This window comes from Colletotrichum chrysophilum (assembly GCF_026319265.1).
Source record: "Colletotrichum chrysophilum strain AFK26 chromosome Unknown scaffold_32, whole genome shotgun sequence".
NCBI lineage: Eukaryota > Fungi > Ascomycota > Sordariomycetes > Glomerellales > Glomerellaceae > Colletotrichum > Colletotrichum chrysophilum.
This window is the reverse complement of record NW_026517319.1, coordinates 138,562-163,223: the sequence shown is the minus strand read 5'-3', so window position 1 is coordinate 163,223 and position 24,662 is coordinate 138,562. Positions and strand designations below refer to the sequence as shown.

General features: G+C 52.1%; 9 protein-coding genes across 9 annotated transcripts; 2 read left to right on the top strand and 7 right to left on the bottom strand.

The window, feature by feature from the left end:
* Positions 1 to 558: 558 nt before the first annotated feature.
* Positions 559 to 1,016, top strand: COL26b_005003 (uncharacterized protein; the record flags this gene model as incomplete). The annotated part of the gene is made up of 2 exons (XM_053177860.1): positions 559 to 863; positions 917 to 1,016. The coding sequence occupies 2 exons, from the start codon at positions 559 to 561 to the stop codon at positions 1,014 to 1,016; spliced, it is 405 nt and encodes a 134-aa protein (XP_053038169.1).
* Positions 1,017 to 1,055: 39 nt separating this feature from the next.
* Positions 1,056 to 2,459, bottom strand: ALG3 (dolichyl-P-Man:Man(5)GlcNAc(2)-PP-dolichol alpha-1,3-mannosyltransferase; the record flags this gene model as incomplete). The annotated part of the gene is made up of 3 exons (XM_053177859.1): positions 1,056 to 1,949; positions 2,003 to 2,247; positions 2,309 to 2,459. 3 exons carry the CDS (start codon positions 2,457 to 2,459, stop codon positions 1,056 to 1,058), a joined length of 1,290 nt encoding a protein of 429 aa, XP_053038168.1.
* A 269-nt stretch (positions 2,460 to 2,728) lies between these two features.
* On the bottom strand, positions 2,729 to 4,013 carry COL26b_005001 (uncharacterized protein; the record flags this gene model as incomplete). The annotated part of the gene is made up of 4 exons (XM_053177858.1): positions 2,729 to 3,597; positions 3,650 to 3,747; positions 3,802 to 3,939; positions 3,988 to 4,013. 4 exons carry the CDS (start codon positions 4,011 to 4,013, stop codon positions 2,729 to 2,731), a joined length of 1,131 nt encoding a protein of 376 aa, XP_053038167.1.
* A 1,125-nt stretch (positions 4,014 to 5,138) lies between these two features.
* Positions 5,139 to 5,699, bottom strand: COL26b_005000 (uncharacterized protein; the record flags this gene model as incomplete). Its single annotated transcript, XM_053177857.1, has 3 exons — positions 5,139 to 5,373; positions 5,464 to 5,568; positions 5,677 to 5,699. 3 exons carry the CDS (start codon positions 5,697 to 5,699, stop codon positions 5,139 to 5,141), a joined length of 363 nt encoding a protein of 120 aa, XP_053038166.1.
* Positions 5,700 to 7,854: 2,155 nt separating this feature from the next.
* On the bottom strand, positions 7,855 to 10,554 carry COL26b_004999 (uncharacterized protein; the record flags this gene model as incomplete). Its single annotated transcript, XM_053177856.1, has 4 exons — positions 7,855 to 7,858; positions 8,250 to 9,615; positions 9,665 to 10,249; positions 10,335 to 10,554. 4 exons carry the CDS (start codon positions 10,552 to 10,554, stop codon positions 7,855 to 7,857), a joined length of 2,175 nt encoding a protein of 724 aa, XP_053038165.1.
* A 1,890-nt stretch (positions 10,555 to 12,444) lies between these two features.
* On the top strand, positions 12,445 to 13,397 carry COL26b_004998 (uncharacterized protein; the record flags this gene model as incomplete). The annotated part of the gene is made up of 2 exons (XM_053177855.1): positions 12,445 to 13,302; positions 13,386 to 13,397. 2 exons carry the CDS (start codon positions 12,445 to 12,447, stop codon positions 13,395 to 13,397), a joined length of 870 nt encoding a protein of 289 aa, XP_053038164.1.
* Positions 13,398 to 14,373: 976 nt separating this feature from the next.
* Positions 14,374 to 16,532, bottom strand: COL26b_004997 (uncharacterized protein; the record flags this gene model as incomplete). The annotated part of the gene is made up of 10 exons (XM_053177854.1): positions 14,374 to 15,000; positions 15,053 to 15,153; positions 15,218 to 15,414; positions 15,464 to 15,499; positions 15,550 to 15,665; positions 15,733 to 15,833; positions 15,881 to 15,998; positions 16,054 to 16,302; positions 16,355 to 16,479; positions 16,529 to 16,532. The coding sequence occupies 10 exons, from the start codon at positions 16,530 to 16,532 to the stop codon at positions 14,374 to 14,376; spliced, it is 1,674 nt and encodes a 557-aa protein (XP_053038163.1).
* A 4,554-nt stretch (positions 16,533 to 21,086) lies between these two features.
* COL26b_004996 (uncharacterized protein) lies at positions 21,087 to 21,599 on the bottom strand (the record flags this gene model as incomplete). The annotated part of the gene is made up of 1 exon (XM_053177853.1): positions 21,087 to 21,599. The coding sequence occupies one exon, from the start codon at positions 21,597 to 21,599 to the stop codon at positions 21,087 to 21,089; it is 513 nt and encodes a 170-aa protein (XP_053038162.1).
* Positions 21,600 to 23,054: 1,455 nt separating this feature from the next.
* On the bottom strand, positions 23,055 to 24,184 carry COL26b_004995 (uncharacterized protein; the record flags this gene model as incomplete). Its single annotated transcript, XM_053177852.1, has 2 exons — positions 23,055 to 23,785; positions 23,878 to 24,184. 2 exons carry the CDS (start codon positions 24,182 to 24,184, stop codon positions 23,055 to 23,057), a joined length of 1,038 nt encoding a protein of 345 aa, XP_053038161.1.
* Positions 24,185 to 24,662: the final 478 nt, after the last annotated feature.

The window sequence follows — 24,662 nt, the reverse complement described above, 5'->3', positions numbered from 1 at the left end:
TGCTTGACGCTGTGTCACGGGCGGCGTTGATAAGACTTGACTGGACAAAGGCGAGCACTACTTTGGTTGGTACCTGAGATGGAGGGGAGTGAAGCCGGGGAGAGCTCTGGAGACCACCGGGGGCGGAAACTGAATTGCGAGAAAGCGGGTCCGAGATGAGCTTTGGAAGCTTTAGGCGGAGTATGTCCGCCTTTACAGGTCCGGATCGTGATGTAAGGCGCCGGTGATCTCTAGATCGATGTAAAGGGTGGTGGCCCAGCTGGTCGGATTTCCTCATGGGGTAACTTTTTCAACTGTTGTGTTTTTGTAAGGAATTGTCTAGCTTCGAGGAGGAAGCTCCGGTGACTTGACGTAGCCCAGGTGCCCAGCAATGTCCCTGCTGTCCATCAGCGCTAGCGGAACCCGGGCCTGCCCCGCGCCAAACCCCCAATTGACCAATTTACCCCACCACGCCACCAAAAAAAAAAGTTGTCGAGTCTGATCTTCGAGAATAATCCCCCACCTACGGATACAGCTTCGCCATTCTTTCCCTGGTAGCCTCGCCAACCCCTAAACACAATGGCACGCACGAAACGAACTGCCCAAGCGGCGGCTGAGGAGACCTTGAACCCTCCCGACACCCTCGAGAAGAACCAGGCCATCGTGCGCGTCATCAAGGCTGAGGGCAACAACCTATACAACTGCGAGCTGCCCAACAAGAAGGACCTCGTTCTCGAACTGGCCCAGCGTTTCCGCAACACCATCTGGATCAAGCGCGGCGGGTATGTGCTGGCGGAGCGGTACGACGAGGCAGACGGTCGGGTAATGGGCGAGATCATCAACGTCGTACGCGATGAGAAGGCCTGGCGCAAGCAGCCCTACTGGTATGTTGACCCGTTCTTCCGCCATACTCCGTGGCCATTGCTAACGAGACCAGGCCCAAGGAGTTTGCCAAGACCAGGTACGAAGACGAAGAAGACGAGAGCGATTCCAACGTCGGCAAGATGCCGCCATCCGACTCCGAAGACGAGTATTGATTTGCAAGCGACCTAACGACTCATGATATCCCCCACATTTCACTGCTCCTTTTCCTCCACCTTCTCCTCCGGCTTGCCCTCGCCCGCCGCCGCGAACCACGCCGCGACAGCGGTGACTGCCATAACGCCGATAACGACCTGCGAGCTCGCGTTCGTGCTGGGGTACACATTCCACGCCCACTCTTGCACCGCCCACAGCGCGTACACCAGGACGACGGGAAGGCCGCTGCGCCAGAGGAGGTACGGCGTCGACCAGGCTAGATAGGCGTAGAACTGGTAATGCAGAGACCTGGCGAAGAGCAGACCCAACACGTTGGCCGAAAGGATCGTCGTGAGAACGTAGCGCGGCGTCACCCGGCTGGCCACCTGCCTCTCCTCCAACCCTGCAAACGGCGACTTGCCCTGCAGCATGGGTGCCACGAGCGACGAGAGCGGGCGCTGGGCGGGGTTGAGCCAGCGGGTGGTGATGAAGACGACCAGTCCCGCGACATGTAGACCTAGAAGCGCAATCGAGAATGGCTTGCTTAGGAACGTCTCCTCCCCCACGAAGCGCCAGTTGACCGTCCACTTGAAGAAGAACTGTCGCGACAGCTCGAAGGCGCGGCCGAGATAGCCCTTGGCGTTGTCGGCCACGAACGGAACAGCGATGACGATTTGTAGCTGTGCCATGATCCATGCCGCGCGCAGACTGCCTCCGAACCCGCGACCGAGGAAGAGTATGACGCCCACGGCGGGCAGGACGAGGAGGAGCGACATTTTGATGCCGAGGCCCCAGCTGTAGAGGATCGCGCCGGGCGTCCAGAGGCGTTTCTGGAAGAAGTAGATGGCAAGCCAGAGGAAGAGGGTCGCGAAACAGTCGTTGAAGCATCGGAGGACGAAGACGCTATGGAGGCGCTTGGAGAGGATAAGGAGGGGGAAGATGTATGGCGGGACCTGTGAAAAAGACGTTAGCTTTGTATAGCGATTGGAGGAGGATGCGATTGTACCTTTGCTTTCCAGTAGCAAGCCATGACAACCGCAAGAGTAGCCAAGTAAAGAATGGCAAACAGCTGCTGCGCCAAGAAGATGTCCTTTCCCTCGTCGGTGAGGTAGTAGAGTCCCGTGTACGTGTAGACGTGGGCAGCCGGGTAGACGAGGGGGCCGGTGCCGCCCTTGATCTTAGTGTAGTCGCGCTCGCCTGAGACGAACTGAGCCACCTGTTCCATGTATGCCACCCAGTCGATTTCCGTGTCTGAAAACTCCAAGTCAGCTACCAGAAGCCCCTTCGCTGGTGGAGGGCAAATGTGGCTAACATGGGACTTTCCAGATGATCAGCCCGCAGAGGACCGCGTCGAGCGCGAGGAGCAGTGGTGGGATGGCCTTGGAGAGCGCATGGCGGCCGTTTGCAATGTCGAGTACCAGGCGCGTCGCTTGGGCATGGATTGGTGGCGTGGTGTCAGCCATGGTGCAGCTTCGGAAGCTGTGGAAGTGTTGGTGGTGAGGCTTGGTGATGGACAGGGGAGCTTCTGAAAGCTGTCGCGAACTGAGGTACGACACACTGTGCGGGGATCCTGAGTTGCACAATTCGTACTGTCAAAGCCTACGGGCAGTAAAAGGAGAGAATCTCGGCTAGCTGCCTCAAAGATGCAGCTTAATTATTTTCTATCGTAGAATATCATGCCCAATAAATCCAGAACGTTGAATAAAAGGAAGAAAAGGTCAACACCACATGTCTACAACTTCGCCGGCCGATCCCATGAGAAAAGCTTCGGCTCATTCGCCAGCTTCTCGCCCTTCTCCGTCCTGATCTGGTTCACCAACTCAACAACACCCTCCGCAGTGCCGTACGATCCCTGGTATCCCCAACCAGCGTGGCCGTAGTCGTGCACAATCGGCGTGCCATCCTCAAAGGTCTTGGTGTCAATCTCGATCCTCACGCCGCCCTCGCGGTACGGCCTCAGTCCGACGCCGTGACGAATGATGCTCAGCGCCTCAATGCCCTTGCCGCCCGTCAGGGCAGGGCACAGGTCAACGGCCCGCTTCATGATCCTCACCGCAATGTTGGGGTCCGGGTTCGCGTCCCAGTTATCCTTGTCGTAGGTGCCGCCCAGGATCGTGCCGCCGCCGTTGGCGCGAGTCATCATGTAGCACACCTCCGTCGGGCCGTCATCGGTGCCGGAGATGGTGGCCATCGGCTCGATCTCGTTACGCACGACGACGACCTGCCCACGCGCGGGGCGCACCGTCTTGTCCTCGACGCCACCCAGCTTGCACGCCAGCAGGCCCGAGGCGTTGACGATGATGTCGGCGGGGTTGCCCGTGTGGTGCAGGCCCTTGAGCTCGCGGATGTGCGCGATGACGCCGCGCTTGAAGACGACGCCGTTCTTGCGGCACTCACCGATGAGCCACGGCAGGTAGAGCGCCGTGTTGATGCAGACGGAGGTGAAGATGCAGCCCGAGTGGGCGTTTTCGGGGAGCTCGTCCTGGCGCAGCTCGCGGAAGTCGGGCATCATGTCGCGGTACCAGGGGTCCACGGAGTAGAGAGCGTCGTACGGGTTGCCGCCAGCCTCAATGTCCTTCTTCCGGCGGTATACGATTGACTCTGGCCCGTGTCAGTATGAATGTGACATGCTGTGAATCATGAAGTAACTCACTTTGGAAGTGAATGCCGGTCTCGGGCACCTCAGCGGCCAGGCGCTTTATCTCGGGCCATGTCCTCCTCTCCCATCTGTTGTCGGAGGCAGGTGCCATGCTGAAGATTGGCGGTCAGTGTCATATGTCTGATAACGTGATGTCGAAGACTCACGGCAGAACGTTGGCTCCAGCCCAGGGTGATGTGTATTCAATGTCATAATCACCGGGCATGTGCTTCGCGATGACAGTAACGGAGTTGGCTTTGCTCTTGGACAAGAGCAGGGCGGCAGTGAGGCCAGACACGCCAGCGCTGAGGACGGTCAGTGTGTAAACGAGCATGAAACTGGAGGCAACTCACCCAAGAACAACGATGTGGTTCGTCATCTTGTGCTTTTGCTATGAGAAGATGGTAGTTGTTTCCTTGGGAGTTGTGATATGAAATAAGTATCCCAAGTGTGACTCAAATGACTTATATCCTCGAATAGACTGTATGCGGTGAAGTCAAGAAAGTTATTTCTGATTAGTAGATGTTCCCGATAGGACTTCGACACACTCGGCTTTAAACACTTTTGATCGGGTTTGGCCGGTTCAGGCTCGGGTTTCCTCAGCCCTTTTAATACACCGCAAAACCATTGATACGGGCGGACAATAGCTACGCCTTTGCGTGATTTGCTGCATGCACCATCGTGCCATGTTTATCGAAATCGGTTGCGCAGGGTGTCTGGAGGCTGGGGCGTCCCTTCCCGCGGGCAAGCAGCCCCGCGGTACCGGGGCGAAAACCGGCGCGGGGCCCAACGCCAAAACGGCCATTGGAATTGACTCACCCCCGGCCCAGCAGCGGAACTGAGCCCGCCCGACCCTGATAAAGGCCGTTGTTGTCTCTCTTTCGGCCTGCGCTGGCGCCATTGTCAACGCCTTGCGGTGACATGGTTTGGACTCGTTGAATTAAGCCAATCCCTGTCAATCAAAGGCGTGGGCTATCTGCGGTCAGATGAGGTCATTGGCTCAGGTAAGCCAAGTGTACATAAATCGAGAGCCACCAGCGCTTCTGCTCGTCGTTTGGTTGCCTTTAGATTAACAACTCCAATTCATCGCAGAATTCAAGATGTGTACTAGTGCTTAAGGGATACTTGCTGTATCGAGCCATGTACTGCAATCGATGGTACGTCCCGATTTACCTGCCAAGCTTGGTAGCTCGTACTAGAATCAGTAATTCGCAAGTCGTGTCAGCCGATTTGTCATTGAGCTCACAACTCAAAGCATACACCGAGACTCTATCAGTGCCTTAGCCTGCGTTCTGAAGCTGTACGCACGATTGGTATTCTCTACATGACCAAACGTGTACCAAGCATCATTATCATCTCGGCCTGGAAAGTGGGAACTTAGGTAACGGGCATGTTTATTGTGGTGTGGTATCTATTGCCATGACGCGCTCAGCGTGGAGCCCCATCGTGTTGGCTATTTTTAATGCCTTCCTCCATCCAAAAACCGAATTGCATGTTGGTATATTTACTCGGCCTTCTCCTCCGTCGCAGCGACGGGGGGGAACTCAGCAGCGAACTTCTTGACGGCGGCAGTGAGGGCGTTGGGGTTGGCACCAACGACCTCCTCGACCTTCTCGCCGTTCTTGAAGATAAGGAAAGTGGGCATGGCGCGGATGCCAAGGTCCTGGCTCAGGTCGGGGACCTCGTCGACGTCGATCTTCACGAAGCGAAGACCTTCGTGCTCCTTGGTGTTGGACAGGCTGTGATACACAGACATATTAGCGTATGTGCACCGAATGGCACGAGGCCTTGTAGGCGCGTGGACGAGCAGAAGGGAGGAACCAACTCACTTTGCCAGGATGGGAGCGATGGCCTTGCAGGGACCGCACCACGTAGCGAAGGCGTCGAGGATAACGAGCTTGTGCTTCTCGAGGGTCTCGGCAAACTCCTCCTTGCTGGAAGGGGATTCGATGTTAGCAATCGCCGTTGACAGCGGCCCGCCAGCTACTGAGGGGATATCTAGTGCTGGGCCGAACGCCAAAGGGGACGACAAGGAATCTTACCTCTTGACGTTGTGGACAACCATGTTGGGCGAAGATGCGTGGAAGTTTCGGTAGGTGAAAGGTAGTGAGGTTTTCGCGATGCGTTGAGCTGGGCGGAAGAGTCTGAAAGACATGTGGGATGGAAGGAGGGGTACGCGGCGGTGACGCGGGAGGAAATCGGACTAAATAGTGAGGAGGGGGAGGGGGAAAGAGCAAGGCTGCTTAGAGGCTCAGAGGTGTGGTTGGGCAGGCAAAGGGCGTCTGAGAACCAGCAGCAGCGGCAGCAGGCAAGAATTCGCTCGGAAAGGCTCAATGTGGATGTCGTTAATAATGTGCTAAGTAGCTGCCCACAGCGCAGAATCAGTAAAGTGACATGGGCGCTGCTAGTAAATTCCCGTGTTGATTTGTCAGGACCTCAGGGTATCGATGACGCGAGAGGGACGCCATGGGAGTGGCGCACAAGGCAAGGATACTTGCTTTCTGCGAGTAATTCATATGGCATCAGGTGTACCTCCGTCTGTGCGTCTGTGCATTCCGATACCACAGCTGAGGTTTCCGGGGGGCTGTCACGGTACCCACTCTTTCCCTCAACGGCTCTCGGTCGGCGATCATTCGCGGAGCTCGGTCTTGATCTGATTTCACATCTTCAAATGCCGACTCACCTCACTCTTACAATCGCCTTGTTAATAAGTCAGCCCGTCTCGGAGCTTTCACTCAGCTGGCTTTCGTGTCACCCTGAACAGAATTCGTCAGCATTTTCAGGGAATATTCCAAATTCACAGACCCATGTCTGCATCTACCCGGACAATCTGTAGGGCTGGAAAATCCTACGTGCGCCAACATTGAGGTCCAATAAAAGCATTCCTGTCGAACCAACACACAGTGCCCTTCTCATAATAACATGCCAAACCGAACCAACACACAATGCCGCGTGCCATGCTTAAGCCGCTGTCCGACTTCGCACCACCATCTTTGCCGACAACAACTTAGCCATCACATCTTGATATCCGAGCCTGGCGGCGAGGTCAAGCGGAGATGCCGCTGAATCCTTGAGCCCTAACACCTTTTTAACTACAGCCCATTGATCTAAAAACTCCTTGCCGGCAAATTTATCTGCAGCACCTTTTCCAGAGTCAATGCACCTGTTGTCGAGCAGGGCGTCAAGAGCCTCTGCGTTTCCGGATACAGTAACGGCGCGGAGGAGTAAGTCGTATGAAATGCCTGTCACATCCTGACCAGTGTCTCTCCCACTGAGGTGCCTGATGATCGTTGGGCGGCCCCAGAGACATGCCAGCGCGAGGTATTCGCATGCCCCGAACATGTCGCCATCATCCTGCAATGAGCGGCGGGTCTGTAGAAGGAAAGCTGCAAGTTGCTCATCCATAGCAATCGTCCAGCACAAAATCTGATGGAACATCGCGGGTGGCATTCGAGCACCTTTGCCCGATAACGTTTTCAGAAATACAACGTTGGTCTCATAGTTTTGGCCAATGAGAGGCTGGATGACAAAGCCATTTGAGACTCTCCTGTTGTGACTGGACGACGAAAGGGATCTCTCAATCGTCTTGAGCAAGAAATCCTTCGTCTCGTCGTCCAAATTCGTGGTGAAAAATGTTGTTAGGGCCGCGTTCAAAATTTCGACCGGATATTCAAACACCGAAAACAATGTTTGGATACCTCCCATCTCCCCAAAAGCTGCCCTTGATAACAAAGCTGCGCCGTTGATGTCCCTGGCACCATCCTCGAATAGTGCCAGCACGTCCTCCGGATTGCAGCCGTGCATCACAGCAAAAGCTAGACCCGCAGATATGTCAGTACCCTCCGGTTCCTGTACACCGAAATCCATGAGGAATCTTCTGGCATAAACCGCGCCCCTCTCAGTCGCGGCCTTCAGCACAGCTTGGAGATCGAGAAACCTTTCTTCGGAGCTTCTTTCGTCCGGGGCTGCCAGAAGAACCTTCAAATAGTCCACCTGTCCCTCGAGTGCCGCACCCAAGATTGTCTCTTTTAAACAACCAGCCCCCATGTTCACCAAGTACTCGAGTTTTGGCATACCTCCCCACCGAAGAGCCGAGTAAAGAACAGATCTGACATCCATCTCACCATTGGTGGGACACAAGTATCTCTGCCTCAAGTCGACGCCAGTCTCCACCAAAGCCGTGACGATCTCGAGCGGGGCTGCCGCCTGCAGAGCCATACCTACCTGTAGACACGAGGGGTCGAAATTGCGCAACAACCATTTGACACAGCCGATTTTCCCTGCTTTTGAGGCTGCGTATAAACAGTCCACGCCTTTGGCTGTAAGAGATGTTACCGAACAGGATTTGGAGTCGATCAAGCCTTTCATCACAGCCCAATATCCGTGGCTTGCTGAGAAATGCAGCGGATATCGACCTTGAGGCGATGTTTCATAAACAAAGCCTTTTATTCCATGCCCGATGAAATATTTTTCTCCTGCCATCAGATACCACCAATTGTGAAAGCTAGCGCTGCTCATATCACACAGACTTGATATCTGCTTGCTCAGAGAGGCATCGATTTCTTGGTTATCTGACTGCCGGTGCGTGTGGATCGCCCAGTTTCTCGCAGCGTACTTGTAGAAGCCAGCAGCGACCTTGGGGAGGGATTTGAGCAGTTGAATATCAGACTCATCAACCTCTCCACCATTGTCAGGAATCTTCTGTCGTGCCGGCCAGCCGTCCAAAAGAAGATACTGGATCGTTGAATGGGTCATAGTTGAATGGCAATCAGAGAGCTTCAAACTGTGCGTCCATGCTGTTGACTTCATTGATGTCGTCACCAACAGGAAGTCTCGAGCGGTTTGGTGAACAAGGTGAACCGTCGAGTTGATGATCCTGACAAAGAACCCCCCAAGCTGCTTCACTGTGTATTCCATATCCGGCTCTAGATCTTGTAAAAGATCTTGAACGGTACGGTGGGTTGAGCTGATGCACATGGCCATGTTGATTTCGTCCAGTGTGAGCGGACGTGTCGCGGCGAGGATAATCTGTAGCATCCTAGTGACAGCCACATGATCCTCGACATCTAATAAGGCGGTTTCGTAGAGTTGGTCCAAGTCGGCGGGGGTGTCCGCCAAGGTGCTCTTGACTGCACTGAGCTTTCGTGACGGAAGCTTGGAGATGGTCTCTAGAACCAGAGACGCCCATAAGAAAGTGCGATCTGCCCCCTGAGCGAGCGTGGTTTCCAGGATAGAACAGGCCTCCGGTGTTATCGTGCCTTCTATCCTCAACTTGCTGACCTTTGCTTGGACCATTTTTTCGATGTCTTTTGACAGCGAAGACGTCTCGTTTTCGCCACGGAGACGAACACAGCTCAGGTAGCGAAAGCGGGTCTCGATACTCGGCCACGGACGACTCGTTACAATGATTTTGAGGCGCCCAAGCAACTTCCGACTACCGACCATTTGAGGAAAAGTGCTCACGAGGAAGTCAATGAATCTGTTTCTTGTCACCTCGCTGCATTCATCTAGGGCGTCAATGATTACGATGATCTGTCTATTCGGTAGCGAATCAGACGTCTCGCATAGGATATCCCACAACTTCTCGATATTCTGTGTAAAGTTCTTGCTGTCGCTCGATGAGTACTCCTTCATTGCGAAATTGAGAGCCTTGGCGTGCTCCTTGAAGACTTGGTGCAATATGGCGCAAAGGGCTTGATGTGAGTGGTGTCGGCCCTCTTCGCCAGCCTTGAAGAAGAAGTAGCAGACGGTGGCTTCAGAGGCCTGTCTGGAGAGGATATCCACGAGGAACCGAGACAAGACTGTCTTGCCGCAACCAGGATTCGCCGTCACCCAGAGTAAGGCGGAAGAAGCATCTCTCAGCCAACTTGTGAAAGTTTCGTGGTTTAGAAGCCAATGGCAAGTTCCTTGGACTGGCGTCTCGATGCTTAACCTCTGGCTCTCGTAAGCCCCTCCTGCGCCAGACAAGAGCTTGAGGCAATCTGCAAATACGTTAACTCATGGGTGTAGCACTTTCCAAGCGGAACGCACCTCTTTCGCTATCCTTCAGCTTGTGAACAGTAGTATACTCCTGTGTCTGAATCGCCAGCATTTCCTTTGAACACTGTGCGATATCCCGAGCAGTAGTTGTATCTCGAAGATACGTTTCGGTTCTCATCGCCACGTTTCCAATCATTTTGTAGTTTCCCAAATCGACCTCTCCGATCCCTGGGGCACTAAACCGGAAAAGACGATGATCCTCCGCTAATTGCTTATGCGTGCGGTGGAACCTGATCCAAGACCCCTCCGTCGCTGTTGCGAGCTTTTTCATAGACCTAACGAGCTTGACGACATGACCGCCAAGCGGTGTGCTTGGTTTCGTCCCTGTGCCGATGCTCACGAGGAACATGTCTCGTCCAGGCCAAAGGTCGGTGGCTTCGTGGTGGACCTCGAAGATGGGGTTGTTGCTCTTGAAGGCACCGTCGACATAGCCCTCATTGCCGCGCCGGTATTCTTTGAAGTAAGTGCTTGCGGCGGAGGTTGCACGGAGAGCCTCCCACATCTCAAACTTTGCAGAGTGCACATCTGGCTGTTGCTTATTGATGTAAGACCGCAGTAGGAGGAGTTCCTCGTCGTCTGCGCGAACCGTCGCAACGAATCTAGCAAATGTAATTAGACATAATCCCATTTCGATTTGGGCTAGGGGAGACTTGCACTCTACATGATGATCCTTGTAAGGGGTCCTGCAGCATGGTGTTGCGGGAGCCCGTTCGCTCTTTGATGATTTGTTTAACCAGCTCTTCCATCTTGGCTGAGTCGTACCGCTCGTTGGCGGATATGAGGTCGATGCTTCTACTGAATACGTTGCATTTCCAACGTTTTGGCTTGAATATTGTCTTCGACAACTTCATGTAAACGTCATGGCACTCGTCGACTGACATTCTGAGACAACCGAGCATGAGAGCAATGATGCTGAAGCGGAGATCAGAATGAGGAGACCAGTTGGGGTTGATTCTCTACTACTGACCCTCCAGTGCTCGTGCCTCCGATGAGATCGAAGACCTGCCATGGTTGAAGGTGGTCTTCTGGCTTCCTGTCTATGTTGACCTGGCGCATCACCTCTTTGAGGATCAGGATAGAGGATACACCTCGAATGCCACCTCCATCTGGTATCGTGCATGGTCAGTCATGACGCCAGCGAGGTAAGTTGCGAACGGCTTACCGAGAGAAAGGAGACGGATTGGCCGATTTTCATCCATGCAATTGATCTTTCAAACTTTTGCTACTTGGCCGGAGAAGTCGCGTGATACAATGGCTTGGAACTGTGCGACGATGATGAGTGAAGAAAGATGAAGAGTAAACCATCGAGGGGACGGGCCGCGCGGGTGGCGCCGTTGATACATAGCACCAACAATGTTGGAGTCCTCCAAGGCGCTTCGTCAGAACGTATGGCTGTGCCGTGGGGTGGTTGAAGCAATGCAACTGCAAGCAGGGGTGGTTAAGCGCCAGAGTTGATCAGCGCTTAATGTTGGTGCTGTTCCGCGCACTTTGCCGGGACTTTGGCGGAGCCCAGGCTCATAACTCAAGGAAACACCACTGTTTGACCAGAAGAGTGTAGAGTAGTCTCCCCCCTTTACCCTGACATTCGTATACAGGGTCTCCGGTGTGGAGGCAGCAGCACTACAACCACCCCAACCCACTAATTAGCTAAGCGGCCAGAAGGCTATAGATGCACACCACAGGGCACAGTTAGACTTAGATTAATCAAGCACAATTATCACCACTTAACACCGGGGAGGGCCGCTGGGATGGTCTTTGTGTGCCCCGAAAGGCCGGCCCCACATATCGGAGCCGACTCCGATGCTCAACTGAATGAGACAGAGTGTGCCGCTGCCGCATCAGCATCTACCCTATATCCGAGGCATGTAGCTTGGCCAAAGGCAAGTCAATTGTCGAGCGGCAAATGAAGTTCAACAACAAGTATCTTTAAAGAAGGAGCAATTTGGTGATTTGTGGTTCAGAATATCAACGCTCAAAAGCGAATGCGCCAGAGTCCTTGTATCGTGGCGTGGGGATCGGCCTTAATCCCGTGAGAATGGTGACCACACCTTTCCAATCCAAGTGTAAAAAGCTACGGACTCATAACCGACCTGCGTTAGGACTTTGGCGAAGAACCAATGATGACCCTGGCCAGCCCCTCATGTTCGTTTGGGGGCTGTGCCAAACCCCCGGTTATCTGTAGGCAGCGTCAGCTGGGCTGAATCGAGGAATACCGTACCCGTCCCCATGCCACATCTTCGTGCGACACACGCCAAGGCTAAATACCTCATGTGCCGCATCGGATTATTTGGGCTAATTCTCTGGAGCCTCCAAAACTCAGGTTTTCCTCGCCAACATTCAATACCATGGCATCACATCAACGGACCAATGTAGCGGGTTTCCCTTACTCCCCACTCAACGAAAGCCGCAACGAGATTCGCGTTCTCAACTTACAGACAATTGAACTACCACCACTCGCCAAGTTACGTGACGAGCCTCCGGAATGGCATGGTCTCGTTCACTGTACGCTGCAGCACGTCTCTCTCGACGCTCATCTATCAGATTACCGCCTGTTTGAATCAAACTCTTCAATAAGATCACTTTCCAGGCGCAATAGCGATGAGGGCTGGCGTCAATTTTCAAACGAGCGATATCGCTCACTGAGTCCCACGAGGGCAAGCTCGCCGGCTGAAAGAGACCGGTCGCATCAGAGGTACCATCGCTTTGCATGGGGCGACTACGGAGCACTCAGCTATGCTTGGGGCGATCAGACTGTCAAAGTGCCCATCATCATGGATGGTCGAGTCATTCTCGTGGGCCAGAATCTTGAGGTGGCGCTGAGGGCCTTGCCTTCGGATCCGGATTATGTTGGTGGCTTGAAGATTTGGGTCGATGCCATTTGCATCAACCAGAAAGACTTGGCTGAGCGCAATCGTCAAGTCAAGCGAATGCGCATGATTTATGGCAAGGCTCTGATCGTATCGATCTGGCTCGGCAAGGTTCCAGACGACGCCATCCACGATGTTGCACTGCTGCATGAGTGCATCATCAAGTGCAAAGACGATCAAACAGCTTCTGAGGCACTTGAGAAAGTGCTCGTCGATCCGATAAAGAAGGAGACCATTAGGAATTCGATTGACATTGTCGTTAGCGCACAATATTGGACTCGAGTATGGGTTATCCAAGAAAAGTGCCTTGGGCCGTTCAATCCCTCAATTCTCTTTGGGACGTTCCGGATGGGGTTGATCCCGTTGAAGAACTTCCTGCAGCGCGCAACCAACATCCGTGGTGCCGTAAGGGCTCGAGAGAAGGTGTGGCGGGTGTTTAAGCTCGTTGAGTTGGTCGAAGCCAATCAAGAGCGCGTCCGTCGTGGTCGTGCGCAGACTTCAGAAGAGAAGAGAAAGGACCAAGACGATCTGGGGCTACTCCTAATGGTTGGACGTCTCGCTGGCTCACTTGACCTGCGAGACCGGCTTTACGGCTTGATGGGGATGATACCCGAGTATGTGACGAAACATGTCGAGCCAGATTATACAAAAGATGTATCCGAGGTGTTCTGTGACTTTGCTAGAGCACTTGTTTCCGGCTTCAAGTCTTTCGACATCATCCTTACTGGTACAACAGACTCTGATCTGGAACTTTCGTCTTGGGTACCTGATCTGACTTCTTCGTGGGATCCCTATCTCTGGGGCACTGACTGCGATGCTAGCTGGGGTCAAGAAGCAGAATACAGATTGGAGAATGACGGGAGGGTACTAGTGGCGAAAGGATTCCAAGTTGACGTGGTGGACGGAACGGCACCTCATTTAGGATGGGCAAGTGGAGGACTTTCAGTCTTGGAAGATGCTGTCCAGCCAGCTTGCACGAAATTGCCACAAAACGCGAAAGAGGCGATCATCAAAACCCTACATCGAGCAGCGATCTACGATTGCCATACGGGAACAACGGTCCTTGACATTCCATGGCTCGACAGCTTGGATAGCAACGATCCGAATATCATCGTAATGAAGGAGCGCGGCTGGGGCCCAGTCCTGAACCACGCCAACTTGAACGACTTGAATCAGTTCCGAAAGCAGGCTGCCGCTCATTGGAGACCAGGGGTTGCGATTTCAAGAGTTTCTTTCGCCGTGTTGAGGATGTGGGGATGTGCAAGAATCCTAAGGCGTTCGTAGAATCCTTGGATAAGCATGTGGGCATCGTATATCCTGTATTTACTACCGAGAGAGGACTCTTCGGGACGGCTACACTGAAAGCACTCAGGAAAGGGGACTCGATCTTCGTGAGCCAGTGTTTCGTGGAAGGTCTCATGCGTGGTGAAGCAAGAGGGTGGTTGGACAACGGGGAGAAACGATTGGTCGAGATTCAAATCATATAGATGAAGAGACCGCCTAATTTCCCATCATTCCTCCCATTTGAGACGATAGTAGTGACAGCGGCGGCGACGACGACGAGAAGTAATAACGACGACAACGGTAAGGTAGAGTCTAGCCACAGGAGAAGTAGTCGCTTGGGACAAGAAAAATAGGCGGTTACTAGATAAAACATCGATTTTGCGATGTCGAGATGATTTCGTTGCACTCAATGGTGAATCTCATACTGTCTACTTTCATGCGACGTACTAATGATCCTATGGGTATGTTCAACCCCGTCAATTTTGACCTCAGTGATGTCTTCAACCTGTTGGTAAGCAGTTAGGTAGGCTTTGTGTGAAGCTAACCTCTCTAATTCTTCAAGGCGAAGCAGCGTTCAATATTGTCTGCATTATTACCCCACCAATTCACCATCACAGCTCCCGTCGTTCCGAGGAAGATGAAGATGAACAGTAGATTGGCGTTAAATCCAGTGTCCAGTGCGGCACCACTGATGTAAGCCCACTTGTTCCAAAACTTGCGTCTGTACCGGTACAGATAGAAATTGAAGAACGTTCCAACCAGGAAAGTCGTGAAAGGTCCGGTGCTGAGATTTCCGTGGAAGGTGGCGGCGCTGGCGAAGAAGATGGTCGAGTTCCAAAGATCAAATCTTGCTTTAGGGAATTTCTTGTGGAGGAGCCAGATAATTATGGGAGCTACTGCGCCTGCGGGGAACCCATATAAAACTGGCTTGAAGAAAGATGATGCGAAGAGTTTCTTTGGACCGACCAGGGCGTATTGAATTCCAGCTGTGTTGTAGCTCTTGAACTCTTGTCCCGTCCACTGCCCCGCAGGATCGGGGACGCGACCACTGACGTAGTCGAACTTTGAGGCGATGACCCATCGCATGACGCCGTAGTTGACAGGGAGAGCGAGCATGTTTGCGATGATTTGGATGCCAATCACATCCCTAGGGGGTAAATGGAGATAGTGGCCAATCTGTTGATTATGAGTCTTGCTGTACATGCCGAGGACAGAGATCGTGCCTCACCTTTTGGTCCTCAAGAACAATTCGAGCATCATACCAAACGTTGCCGGAAATGATGCGGTAAGCAAGCTGACCAAGGGGATGGCGAGACGATCCACGGGCGTCTATCATGTCTGAAGACGACTATTAGCTTCTACTGGTCATGATAGGTAGAGGTTAGGCACTTACATCCATATATGAGCTCATTAAAAAAGCCAACCTTGATCGAATAACCCGACATGGCGTAGACCAAACTCATAGGTAACATGGCTGCGGCACCAAATCCCAGTGCGACGAAGTAGGTCCAGGTCGGCAACCAGATAGACTTTGTGGCGACGATGATGAGAAGAATTCCAACGGGTATCGCTGTGAGAAGACCCCATTCCCTAGAACAAGTCAGAGCGCTGTGCGCTTCGAATCTCCAATGGAGCTTACCACAAAGTGAGACCGGGGTACTGTTGGATGATGCGGCTGTTCGAGTCAGGAAAAGTCTTACCCTAGCATCTTAGGTGATTGCTTACCTCAAACGATCCTGATGGTATTCTCCTTTATCCTTCCTGGCTTTCCAAATCTTGACAATCTTGGGACCCAAGAACAAGCCACACCAGACAAACGAGGAGATGTATGATGCATACCACTGTATGAAAAAGCATTAGAAATTGGATATCCGTACCCAGTAGATGGCTTTGGTGTGTTCCACTTACCATGAAAATCTCCCACGTGTATTGAGCGCCTGAGTAGGCAAGGCCAACTTCGTGGTACCTTGTCTCATTGACATGTTGGTTCCCGCTCGAGTCAGTGTAGACTGGGCTAATTAGTCATCAATAACCAGTTGGGAAAGAGTATTATTACTCAAAGACTCAAATGGATAATCTGATCCATTCTTCTGGAATACGCCATTGGACATGATGTTGTACGTAGGGGACCCCCATAGGTTCCCGAAGTACGCAACTGGGATCAAGATCCAAGTCTAATGAAATTTTTCTCTTAGTATCGTGAAGCCCAGGTAGGGACCTTTAGCTTACCGTGATAACAAAACCAACGAAAATGGTAACCTGAACGCTGTAAGGGTAGGTGATGACCGTAGATGTGATGTTGGACCAGTTGAGTGTGATGTTGAGAAGTCCGACACCTCCTCTGCCAGCACCGAGAAAGTTGACCACATGGTTGCGGCTAGCGAACCAGCAAAGAGGCGCAAGTGCGGCAACGAAGGGGAATATATACTCAGGTAGGAACTGCCAGACAAATGTCCCCAGCAAAATCCACCAGAACACCTAAACAAGAACGTCAGCCATTTCCAGGATGTACGGGGGACAAGTTGTTTACCTTCATCTGCTTCTGAGAAACGCTTTTGTGAAGCTCGCTTTTGCCTTGCATGCTTCTGTAGAGCGTGACTTGCTGCAGAGAAAGTGGGAAGATGAACTCCGGATCATCAATCAAAATCTTTCGAACTTGGTGGAGTTAGAAGGTTCTCTTTGAGGCTAAGTTCTAGAGCCTTACCCATTGCTGCGAAGGCAAATCCGAGAAGCGATGCACCCTACCAAGATCAGCTAGTGGGACACCAAAATAGGCTGATGGAACTGACCCATCCGAAGAACAAAGCTATGGCTGGATTTATTGTGATGCCGTAGTATAAAGCCGCATTCGTGGGCAGGTAAGCTGGATCAGGTCAGTGCAAGTAATAGCTTAAGGGGTGGACTGCACTAACTTGCCCACTGGCCTTGACTGCCAGCATTTGCCGCAATTCCAATGATTGCATGCTCTTTGATAGAAAATGGCCCAGGGTTCAGGGAGAAAGAAAAGCGGCCCAATGGCACGGTATAAGCTGGCAGTATTCTGGCAAGTAGCCTTCCAAGAGGGGCTGATGCCAAGATAACGAAGAAGACTGGGAACGGCGCAGTAGTTGTTCGGAAGCTATTGATTATTCAGTTTCCTTGCTAGATCAGTGATATAGAGATGTAGTCTTACTATGAGAGTTGAGAAACAGTGCTGCCAATCGTACAAAAGACGGTCGAGAGTAGAATGGATCGAAAGGTTATGACGGGCAAGGACGGGTCATCTTCGAAGCCCACGACGGTCCGAACAAGCTCTGGAATATTTGCGAACTCTTCGGATTTAAAGTCATATTCCGGCTCCGAATCATCAGTCGATCCCCGCTTTGTACCGTCTGGACTGTCATCTAGCCCACCGAGAAAGAGCTTCTCCGTTGTATCAAGCACAGGATCAACAGCCACACTAGGGGCTTTGGAATCGTTCAGCGTAGCCTTCTCATCCCGTAATTGAGACATGGCTGCGTTATTGCCAAATACGCGCTACGAGAGCAGACACTTGGGAAGGACGCCATGGCATTCAATATAAAGAAACTAACCACAGGTCTTCCGGGCACTAACAGCATGCAATTGCGGATCTTCGTGATGTGCTGTGAAAGGAGCTGCGTTGCCACCCCGATAATGCAGTTTCTTCTTCAAGATGGGAATAGCTTATCATCTTATGGCAGGGGAAATGACAAGGCAATCATTGGTCAACGTTCAATCCCGCGAAGAACCCCGGAACGGCTTGCTGGGAATGTTGGACGAGCTAGTGGCTGGGCCAATAGCGAAGTTGGCGATATTCTGCGTCGCACTCGCCCCGACCTCGAGGTCCATATTGGTCTTTCTCGCATCGGCTATTTACCTCACAATCTACCGAGCAAACCGCGGGAATAGCATGGGATGCGGAGGGATCTTGCCGCAACGAATAAGGCATGCATTATCTGATGGCGTTATCAAGACGCAATGTAAGTGGGGTATGTCGAGCTCAAAATGCGGGATGCGGGCGAGTCCTGTTGGGGTTTAAACCAACAGCCTATGATAAGGGCACAGGAGACAAGACTCTCGGATGAACATGACCGTTGGAGACTATCTACCGACTTGGCGCATGAGATAGCTCGACGATTGTATCTATGCTATCTCGCAACGTTGCAGGACGTATTGTCAAGTTTGACAGTTCGTTGCTCCCGATATCAATGGGCTTGTCGACAGTTCTCATCTGAGTAGTTGCCAAGTCGACTTATCTTATCAATCTCCGAGATCTGCAGATGTAGAAATAAGCCTACCAACATGATCTAGGAAGCTACCTCACAGATAGATGTCAAGTGAACCCCTTCTCTCCTGCCTGTATCTGAACCCTCATGTGACGACAGAATGATGGATTTAATTCTGGCTTTGGGCTCATTACGATGCCTGATATTACTTTGATAGAACGAGAGAAGTTTCCCAGGGAAATGCGGACATCCAGCGACCCTTTTCATATTAGAAGAGCCCAAAATTCACAGAAATGAACATAGGAAGTGAAGACTATGCGGAAGCATGACGTGAAGACGAAGATCTATGTGTCTATTGCAGTACCGCTGACGTGCCTAGCATAATTGCGTGTCCTTAGTTCAAACCCTAGCAGGCCGTTCTGAGATTGCATGGGGCGTAAATCGTGAGAGATGCAGACCGTTTAGCAGTTGCCACCGTTGGAGAGAGACTCGTTGGGGCCAAGACCACCAGTGGCATCAACGCCACAGCTGGTGGAGGTCTTGAAGTTTATCGTAGCGCCGGACTGAGAGCTCTTAACAGATCCAGTGGCGCCTGCGTCGACACAAGAGCTTCCAACGACTCCGCCGACGGAGTTGCGGACTTGGATGTTGCATCGCAGGGCTGAGGCCGAGGTGACAGCAGCGAGAACTGCAGGGACAGAGGTGATGCGAACCATGTTGCTATAAGAGTTTCTTACATTAGCATTTGTTACCAAGTCAAGCCAATGACCGACGTGTAGCTTACACTATTTTTTGAGTCGGAAGGACCTTTGAATATTGACAGTGAGTGTGAGTTCGGTCTGAACGAAAGACTGTAGTGATGGGATAGAAAGCTGATGATCAGAAGCAACTGTGGGTTAAGGCTTCCCACGGCCTTTTGTATGTTTTTACACGTATCTTACCGGTGTATAGTGTCACAAGATGTACCAATCAACATGACTTGTACTTACGCACGGCACTGATCCTGGACATTCCCCTAACATGTTCAAGTTTAAAGTTCACTGGGGTTCAGGATACAACATGTTGTTCTGTCTGGGGGGTTCTGTGCTTCAGAAAATGAAGACCAGTGATGCTTCCCTTCTCGAGAATAGCCACGTTGACAAAAGTGCCCACTAACGTATGCATATATGAAAAAAGTTTTGCGAAACACGATGTACCTGCTGGATGTTTTAATCGTCATGTACCGCCCCTCTGCTGTCTTGGGTTGTTTGTCCTGGGTCCAGAATCACAGGAAAACTTAGCACACTCAAAGGAATTTCAATTCGACCACGCAAAATGTAAAGATAGAAAGCACTTACGTTTTTCCCATACTTCGCCCTTCTGTGTTGGCGGTTAAACCAAAAAGACGAAAGGTTCTCGAGGACTTCAAGATGAACAACCACTAACCTTCTTTCACTAACGGCGTGGAGGCCAATGAGAAGATTGCTCAGCTTCCTCGAGTCAAGACAGTAAAGCAAGCGAAGAAAGAAAAAAAAAGAATAGTCCCTGAAACTCTGTAGCTTGGCGGGAACATGAGTCATGAACAGATGTTCTGATCGTAAACCCGACGAAAGTCCAACTTGAGCGGACTGATGCTTTTAGGAGCACCTGTTCACCTCACACTTTATTAGGCTCGGTTAAGAGGTTCTCCCCGCACAGTCGGGTTTTCTACAGGTTCTAGAACCTGTCACACCCGTTTTGCCTCAGATGGAACGGCTACTTATCCATGCTGGGTTGCCCATGCGAAGGGAAAAGCCAAGTACTGCGGTAATCGGATGCTGTTCACCAAATTGAGGATTGAATATTGTTCTGGGTCATTGTGCTTCTCAGCTTTCAGCAGGAGCGAAACAAGGAAATACCTACTCACGCATGCAACTGTATTGCGGCAGATGTCGCGCTGCCATGCCGTGGAATTCTACTTTAGAGTCAAGAGGCTAAGTAGGCAATGAGGCCGCGGCAAATTCGGAGGGCTGATCTAGCGACTAATGAAGTCCCTCAAAGAGAGTGCGTTAAATGTCTAAGATAGCGACCTGCAGCATTGCTGATACTTTGCATGCGGGATAGTTGGGACAAGTGATGTGAAAATGAGACAATTCGACATGAGTCAATATGTCTGTCAGCTTCCGGCGAGCCTGACATCTATTCCGCGCATGTACAGACAAGGATACAGCAATGCTCAGCTTTCCAAGGGCCTGAAAGATCGACTATCATCTTGGCATTCCGCTCGCGCTGTCTTCCGGTCGGGTCATGTCCGGGCGCATAAATCTTCAGTCGGAAAGCTAGAGAACGAAACTACATCAAGAGGCTTGGAAGTGATGATGCACACGGCTTTCATTTACGACCATGAAAATTTGCTTTCCAAAATGGAATGGTCTTACGCACGACCAAATCGCGACGCCTCTGTTAGAATGTCTCTCACGACACTCGCTCAAAATGATCGGAACCATATTACTCGAACGACAAGGACAAGGCGGAAGAGAGAGGCGACTCTATAGTTTTTGAAGGAGACTGAAGGAGAGAATAGACAAGGGGTTGGCCCAGCAAGAGAAAGCCAGTTTCGTATGGTCATCGGCATTGGGCTCTACAAGACGAGAACGAGGTGGCCATGAAGGGAAGGCAGAGAGTCAATTACGCAGTTTTTCACGATGCCACAGATTGTAGAGTTTCTCTTGTACTCTAACGATTCCCAAGAGGTCCTGCTTACTTCTTGCATAACGTCACATCGCATGTGTTTCCCGCTGGCTTTATAACCAGAAAACTCACCATGTGCATCATATCGTCCGTGATATCGTCTGCAAGCCGCAGACCCCGACACTTCCGGAACAACAGAGCGATGGCCAGCCTCAGTTCCATCCAGGCCAGGTGAATTCCAATGCACGATCGTGACCCATGACCAAATGCCGAGAAAAGTTGCTTCTGCCGCTCGGCCGGAACTCCGGGCATGAACCGAGACTCGTCAAATCTAATGGAGATAAGCAAAACGATGTCACCAACGTCACGAAGCAGAGCATGCGGAACTTACTTCAAGGGGTCTGAGAACACTTCGGAAAGGCGATGGATAGTGTACGCCTGCAGTGCTACTTCCGTACCTCCAGGGATGAAGTAACCTCCAATGGTAGCTCCGCACGGCGGTGTCTCTCTAGGGAAACTGCCCGATGCAGCGCCGTAGAGACGCATCGATTCGTAGATGACAGCATTCAGTAATGGAAGCTTTTCCAGAACAACGTCGTCGAAATGATCGTCCAAAGCTGCAACTTCATCCTCGAGCCGCCGTTGGAGCTCGGGTCTCTTCAGAATCGCCCAGACGACGTATGTCAGTGAGTTCGAGAGCGTATCTGACCCAGCAATGAGCATGTTAGAGGCTTCTACCCGGATAACGTCGTCAGTAAGCTTAGACTTTTCGTTGGTTTCGCTTTCAGCCAGGATCGTAGCAAACAGATTCGCCTTGTTATCCTTATTTCGGCGCAGGTTTTCGACAGCTTTCTGGCCGTACCTGATCATCTCCCCTCTCGTGTTGGTTAGCAGCTGCATTGTCCTGGGTGAAAGCCGTGAGAGATGACTGATGAAAGCGTGTAGCCACGGCAGCTCGATGCGTCGGGCACTGGCAGCAGCTGCTGCCTGAAGAACCTCGACGAATCGGTTCTTCTAATGATTGATATCATCAGCCTTTTGCTCTTAGTATGATGCGAGATATCAAGACGTACCTTGCCCAGCTCTAACAGCTCGAAAGACTCTCCAAAAGCTAGGTGTCCAACAACATCGCTGGCCCGCGACGGTGTAATATTTCAGAACCCAATGCGTGAAGTTGATATACCAGGGTCCAGGTATGTGCTTCAAAGGCGAGGATATAGCAGCCACGGCAAGCTAAATCGCGAGATCAGCATCAGGCAGCTGGCGGCCAGCAACGGAAAAATCTTTGGACTCACGCGAACTGTTACGGCTATGCCGAGAATAACAAGAGCAACGAGCATCGTGATCGGACTGAGAAGAGCCATTTTGCTTCGTGAGAAGACAGCCCGTCGAGGCGGATGGGAAGAGGGCTACAGGGTGCTTGTTATATTGACTGTTAGTCGCCGGTGACGGGGCTCAGCTAGGGATGGCATTAGACCACCTCAAATTGGAAGTTGCAGGTATCAGGACAGAGCTGGAATGTAGGTTTCAAACCAATGGAACGCGACAAGAAATGATTGCAAGACGTTGGACCTATTTTGTAAGCAGTCGGAATAAAGTTTCATGAAAATCCCGCCCCTCTTCGGACAGTAGGACTATCAGATGCCGCTTGCTGCGTAACCTGTATCGTCAATATCCAATTGCCACGTCGTCATTGGCTACGTGAGACATGTCCGACATGCCTTGGACCAAGGCCAAGGATTGGATAGCACTTTCGTCTTAGTGGCAAAGTTTGTTCCGCCAAAGTTACCGGTGGGAGTGCGGGAGCCAAATCGATCCTTGGTAGTCGTCTAAGCGGCTCTCGGTGTTGGGTGTGGACCGAACGGTCAACTGTCACGACGGCTAGGATGAATTTAGAGGCACAATGATGTCTGAGAAACATGGTTCCAAAGCCTTACTCGTACATGATTGGCCGATGAGAGCATGGATGTTGATTTCTTCATCCTCAACAACTCAATCAGTGTAATTGACACAGGCAAGCAACTTGTAGCACTAAGAGCTATGCACGAAACACTCAGGGACTTCCGTTTCCGCAAATCTATAGTCTATGCACGAGGTTTATTGTAGCCTACTTACGGACTCTTTTGAGGGTTGCCTTTCCCATCCAGCGCTGTCTACGAAGTCCCATCTCATGCACGCGCGTTGAAAGAGAAATTAACAGTAGTCACGTCGGTAAATGTGCAAAAGAAGGTGGCTGTAAAACTGTCTTTTTTTGGTCATGATATTTCCCTCGTCCAAGTTTCCACCGCATAACTCCAAAGTTTCCCTGCTATAAATACAGATTCATGTCGGCTTTTCCCAATCCATCTCATCCCATCACAGACGGCTTTGCTTGATCAAGTGGGCATTGACCGGGGTGATGGCCTTGCCCGTCTTCTCGAAGGACAGAATATTCTCCATGCCCAGTCTCTCAAAGCCGATGTGAGCATCTAGTGAAGCTCCAGCATTGTGCGACAGAACCTCGACGTTCCTCATCTTGATGAGCTCCTTGCTGACATGGGGCTCGTTGAAGTGAACGTCAAGTCCAGCGGCGGACAGGTGGCCGCTCTTCAACGCAGCAACGAGGGCATCCTCGTCAATCAACTTGCCGCGGGCAATGTTGATGACCTTGGCGCCCTTCTTCATCTTTGCGATTCCCTGGGCGTCGAGGAGCGTCTTGCCGGCGAAAGGCGTCGCGACCAAGACGCAGTCAGCGGTGGCGAGCAGGTCGTCGACGTTCTTGTAGTATGTCGCGTCCGTGGACTTCTCGAGATCGGCAGGCATGCGGACGACGTCGTTGTACAGGATCTTCATGTCGTGGGAGCGGTAAGCCTTCTCTGCAATTCTGCGCCCGATCTTGCCGAAGCCAATGATGCCCAGGCTGAAGCCATTGGGGTTGCGCGAGACGACAGCGAGGTTCTTGTTGGCGTCGACGAACTGGTCGGGGTCGCCTGAGCGCGCGGCGGTGGATGACCACGAGAAGAGGCGGAAGATGGAGATGAGGAGCCAGATGGCGCCGTCGGCGACAGATTCCGTGCAGGCCGCGGCGGCGTTGCAATAAGTCACTCCTGTAGAATGATTAGTCCTGCTTGGCGACAACGTAGTCGCAGCAATTGGCACAAAGTATCGATGGCTTCGTTGCAGCGTCCGAGCGACTTACCCCGCTGTGCCAGCGACTCCGTGTCAACCCAGTCGAACCCAGCTCCAGCACTGGCGTAGACCTTGCATGACGAGGGTAGAAGCGAGATCAGCTCCTTGTCCCAGTTGCCCATCTCTCCTCCCGTGTTCCAGAATGGGCGGTAGATGGCGAAGAAGTCGCCGAACTTCTTGTCCTTCAGCGCCTGGATGAACTCGGCGCGCGGCATGCTGTAGGAGCGCCGGATCTCGAACTTGGAGCCAAAGTCCTTGTAGAGGTCATGGTTCCACTTGATGTCGTCGCCGAGCTGGAGAACGATAGGCTTGCCCATTTTGCTGACTCTGTTAGGTCGTAAAGTAAGGTATGGACGTGATGGGAAGTCGTTGTTTGACAGGTGAAGAGGAGGCAGAGGCGGAGGGGTATCGATCGAGCTCACGAAAGTTGAACTGAGCTGTCCGAGTGCTCGAGGTATTGCCCGCCGTGATATTTATATCGGACGATGTCCGCAGTCGGGGTGTCTTGCTTTTCCTTACATCATGTCACCGTCTCGCGTCTTCCGATTGGATTTGTTGGGCGCGTGTCGGCGATATTTTCCCTGTTTGGGGAGCTTTGGGGAGCTATCCCGGCAGCAGCCCCTGGGCTGGGTGGAACGGCCCTGTGTCGAGCTACTGGAGCTACTGCATCCCCGCCCCCGCAAATGGCCCGTAGTGGCCCGCAACAGCTCCCACGGGGACGCTAACGCACGACGCCCATTTGCCGGACGTCCAAGGATGGCCAACTGCCCCGAATGCCGCCAAGCCCGAGCATCC